We start from the raw sequence: 5,031 nt of genomic DNA on the forward strand, positions 1-5,031 counted from the left end.
AATCTTGTTATGGAAATTTAGTAACCAGAAGTAATATATATATATATATATATATATATACACACACACTTTTTTTTTCTTACAGTACAATAATGCCAAAATAAAACAAGAGTCATCCTGTGAGGTGGTAGAATGTGACATTATTTTACAAGTCAATGAAAATTATGATTGTGAGATTATTGAACAAGAAAATTGCTGTTTGAAAGAAGATGACACAAGACTGTCAATGAAAGAAGTGGATTCTGAATTAGAAATATCAGGTAGAGAGAGTTCTGTAACAAAACAAAATCCAGTTTTTCTTGTTCTGAAATGTATCTTATGATTAAAAACTGCATGTGAACATGTTTAATTTATATTGAATATATATATTTTGGAAAATACTTATGAATTATCACTTCTACATGCTTATCTAAATCATAGAAATGAAAATAGTAAGAACACCACTTTTCTATTCTAATCAGGAACTTATATATCAAGATCCCTTAAAAATACTTCAAATCAACTTTTTTAATACTTCTTAGTAACTTCTCAATCAAAAGTGTTAGAAGTATGTACAGTTAATTTATTCTCCACAACTTACAGTAACTTAAAAATCAAAATCACTGATAAATGTGTAAATAACAATTTTTTAATTTTTTTAATTAGCATTAAAAATAAATAATACTAAACATTTCTGTAAAAAAGAACTCTTATTAATTTAGTATAGACTTTTCTGGATTGGCTTATAATTACATGTAATAGAAATTTAACAATGGTTTATAGATTATAAACTTCAATACAAAATGTCATTAATGAAAGTATGTCAATGGTAGGAAGGTTAAAGAACTAGAAACTATTTGTTTTGTACTTTCAGGCAGTTTAAGAATGAGAAAACTGAAATAAAAAGGTAGAGGTAGTATTTAAGAAACTTCTGTTTTTGTTGGGTTTTTTTCCCGTACCCCAATCTGCAGATTCTGTGTCTCAGTCATCCAAAGTACATAGAAACTGGAGTTTTCCATTTCAAGCTTTGATGGCACATAGGAAAAGAATCAGCCAAAATGAAGCAAGCAAAAAGTACCATTGTAAAGAATGTGAATTTTCCACAAATGTGTCAACAAATCTTCGTAGACATTTGTTAACACACACAGGAGAACGACCTTACAAGTGTAATATATGTGAAAAGAGATTTACGCAGAAAAGAGACTTACAACAGCATAATTTATTTCACACTGGAGAAAAACCATATAATTGTAAGATCTGTGGGAAGAAGTTTACACAAGGTGGAACTTTAAAGAGGCATCAGGTAATCCATGGTGGACAGAAACCTTTCCAGTGTGACATATGTGGAAAAACATTCAACATTTCCCAGAATATGAAAACACACAAGAAGATACACTCTCAAGGAAAACGATACAGTTGTGACACTTGTGGGGAGTCTTTTACTGTTTCTTCTGAGCTAGCAGTACATGTGAAAATTCATGGTGATCAAAGACCATACCATTGTCCTCACTGTGAGCTCAGATTTACATGGTCTGGTAACCTTGAAAAACATGTAATGGCTGTTCATACTCACAATTACCCGTATAGATGTTCACAGTGCAATAAAGGTTGTATGCTCTTAGGTCATCTTAAGAACCACCAGAGAACTATACATGGCATTGAATAATGGATGTTAATGTTTGTTACATTGTAGATAATTATTTATTTTAATAATGGGCCATTTGTACACGTGTATTCCATTTTCCTCGAAACTGTAGCTATTGTGTGAGTACTTCTAGTTGTATGAAATGTTCTAGTCTATTTTAAAATAGTAAATGCCTAATTTTATATCTTACAATGGTAAACTAAGATATAAGTACGTTGATATGCCAGTGATCAAAATGTAAATTTGTACAATACTTTATGTTGCCTGTATGGTTCATTTTTGTAAATTATACATGCAAAAAAGGTCATTAGAATGTGCCATTTCAGGTTTAAATTTAATAACTTTCTCAGGAGAGGGAGTGCCCCCATTGTGTAACTCAAATTTATGCCTAGCTATGCCCCTTAAAACTATATGTGGATGCTATGAATCAGTTGTGTGTCTTCTTGTTAGATAAATGTGCTATACACTCACCTGTGTTCTCACTCTATTAAAATTTTAATTAACTACTTTATGGTTTTAGAGGGGTATCTTTGTTTCACCAGATTCTGTACTAAGTTGACTTAGAAGCTAATTAGATTTGAATGATTGTATACACTTTTGATTATGATAACAAAATTTTGTGTATGTTACAGTGGAATGAGTATTTAAGGTGTGGTATTTGTTGTGTTAAATTTTTGCTTGTCTATTTATACAGCCAAACACACATTATTTAGTACTTGATTAGCACCTTAAATTGAAAGAGGTTTGATTACCCTGTCTTTAAGACATTAAATACATAGGTGTTACAGGATTTTCCAATGTAAATATTTATTTACACAGAATTTCTTTTTACTTGAACTACTAGATTCTGCTTGTACCAAGTCATTCCATCTCAAATTGTAATGCCACACAATCAGTCGTATTATCCATTAGGCACAATAGGCATAATGCCTACGAAAATATGGGGCCTACGAAAAGTATATTTCAAATCATTTAAGAAATTTAAATATTATAAAATTATAAAAATAAGTATAAAAAATATAAAATAGAATTATATTTTATTTTAATAGAAGAAAATGAAACAATGAGAGGTTTTTTTTCAAACATTAAACAAAATTGCTCACATACAATATATCAAAATGTATATCAAAATAAATCAAATGTAAACTTTACAGGATTTTTTCAGTGCAAAATTTCTGATAATGTCATCAGTGTCCATCTTTCAAAGCAGTTCACTCTCAATTGAAAGTAAGGAAAGAGAAGAGAGCCGGTCTTGGCTCATAGTTGATCTTAAACAGTTTTTAATTTTCTTAAGTTTGGAGAAGGACCACTCGCTTTCACGACTTGTTGCAAACAGTGTAAGATAAATTCTAAAAGCAATGTGGACATTAGGAAAACTGGTTATTAGTCCATTGTTGATTAGTTGCTTCAGAATTTCATTAACAGCTTTCTTTTCCTGGTACATGTTTGAGAATAACAAAAATTCATCAACAAAGGATTCTTCCAAATCACTGGAATAAGTCTTTACCAGATTCCTGGCTTTCAAGATACATGCATCCCGGGACAGTGATTTGTCAACCAGGAAGCCAAATTTGTTGTACAACATGGAATATGCTTCTCGACGTCTACCCATCTCAACAGTGAGTTTGTCTACAATAAGATAAAAATGTTTGTGTTTGAAATCTGTCACTCGCACTCATGGTTGAGACTGTGTCATCCCTGGCTCCTTCATCAAAAAAATGTTTCCTCATGCATTTGCATTCAGTCCACATCTTTGTAGTCACTTTCAGAAAATTCCTTGGTTGTTTTTTCAAAACTGTTAAATTTGTCACGGATCTCTGAGAAGTATGCCAGAGATTGTCATACAATTTCAAGACTGTGACCAATTCAGTTCCAGGTTCTTGAATAGCTTTATTGGCTATGTTTAAGTTTTTAAGTAAGTCGTTCCAGTTAGAGAGGAAGTGACAGGTGGGTGTGGCAAGAGGGGTCTTATCTGAGCAATATATATATATATATATATAATTATATATATGACAATTTTATAGTGAGTAATTTATGTTAAATTTCGTAGTTATTGGAGGGGGGGGGTGATGAATAAAATAGAGAAGAGAAGATGCCTAGAGAAAATGTATGACACTAGGAGAAATTCAGGATTTTTTAAAATATTGCTTTATAAAATTTAGAACTTAAAATTTATGTACTATTAAAATATGGATTATTAGCTAAAATTTTATACTATACTAATTGGTATAACACAAACAAAAAGTAGATTGATAAAATTTTGAATGTAAGTCACTAAAACTGGAACATTGGGTATTTCAGATAACAATGATTTTCAGCTGCCATTCACGTTGGTTGGTGATGAGATATCCTCTTAAAACCATACTTATTGAAGATTTATACTGCAAAGAATCTGAACAGAGAGAAATATTTTCAATTATCTCCTTCTCAGGTCAAGATAAATTGTAGATTATTCGTTTGGAGTTCTTGCCTCAAGGTTCCAAATGTTTACTCTCAAATGGTAGTTAAATCATGTACAGCAGAATCAATTGTACTGACTGCTTGTGTTGTACATAGTTATCTAAGAATGGGTGCCATGAGTAATGAGGCATACATTCTGGAAACAGATGTTGACCAGGAAAACCTAGAGACACTTGAGTTAGCACCAGGTGTATGGCTACCTGAACGAGTTTCCTAATAGTCTTATCAGTATCGCCCATTAGTCAAGTTATCATAGCTCACATGAACCAAAGGATATGAAAAAATTTCCTTAAATATTTTCCAAATGAAGGTCAGGTATCACAGCAGTGTCTAATAAAATAAACTGTTATAATTTTTTTTATCAGTATTGTTAACAAAACTCAACATCCACATGATTAACCAAAAATGGCTTTCTCTATTTTCTCTCTAAAGAAGTGTTATTCACCTTATTCATAGTATATTTGTGGATTTGAAAACCACTTGTATCTGACAATCAAATAAACAAAGCATTTAAAATACTCTGATCAACAACATGACTTCAAAGAAAACCAAAATATGGTTTAAACTCAAAGAAATGTAGACTTTGATTTAGGTAAATTATATTCATCCTGTTTTAAGAATTACAGCCAAAAACTATGCTATTGGATTCCATTTTCATAAAACTGATATATTATGTATATTTGAGTTTGTAGTTACATACTTACAAGATTGGATTCAAATGTTTTAAATATAGTGTGTTTCCTTAAGAATCCTCTAAAAACTTCAAAATATTGCCACTAAGAAATATAATTATCACCCCTGCCAAATACATTATACAAATACCAAGTCTTTTATAGTATGTTCATAAATTTCTATATAATTTTATGATGGCATCCTCTGAAACAAATGTTAGATACAAATATTATAGCATAATTTTTTCATACGTTATTGTAAGGTATGTTTTTTGT

At 30.7% G+C, this 5,031-nt stretch overlaps 1 protein-coding gene across 3 annotated transcripts in view; it reads left to right on the forward strand.

Moving 5' to 3' along the window:
* LOC111086249 (zinc finger protein 391-like) overlaps window positions 1–2,623 on the forward strand; it is a 17,261-nt gene extending 14,638 nt beyond the window's left edge. For 2 of the 3 annotated variants that reach the window (XM_022388384.1, XM_022388388.1), the window contains exons 5-6: window positions 86–260; window positions 951–2,623. In XM_022388384.1, the coding sequence (XP_022244092.1) occupies window positions 86–260; window positions 951–1,645 (870 nt within the window). In that variant the 3' untranslated portion in view covers window positions 1,646–2,623. The other variant, XM_022388393.1, reaches the window with a different exon arrangement.
* Window positions 2,624–5,031: the final 2,408 nt, after the last annotated feature.

This window comes from Limulus polyphemus, unplaced genomic scaffold (genome assembly GCF_000517525.1).
Source record: "Limulus polyphemus unplaced genomic scaffold, Limulus_polyphemus-2.1.2 Scaffold38, whole genome shotgun sequence".
Taxonomy (NCBI): domain Eukaryota; kingdom Metazoa; phylum Arthropoda; class Merostomata; order Xiphosura; family Limulidae; genus Limulus; species Limulus polyphemus.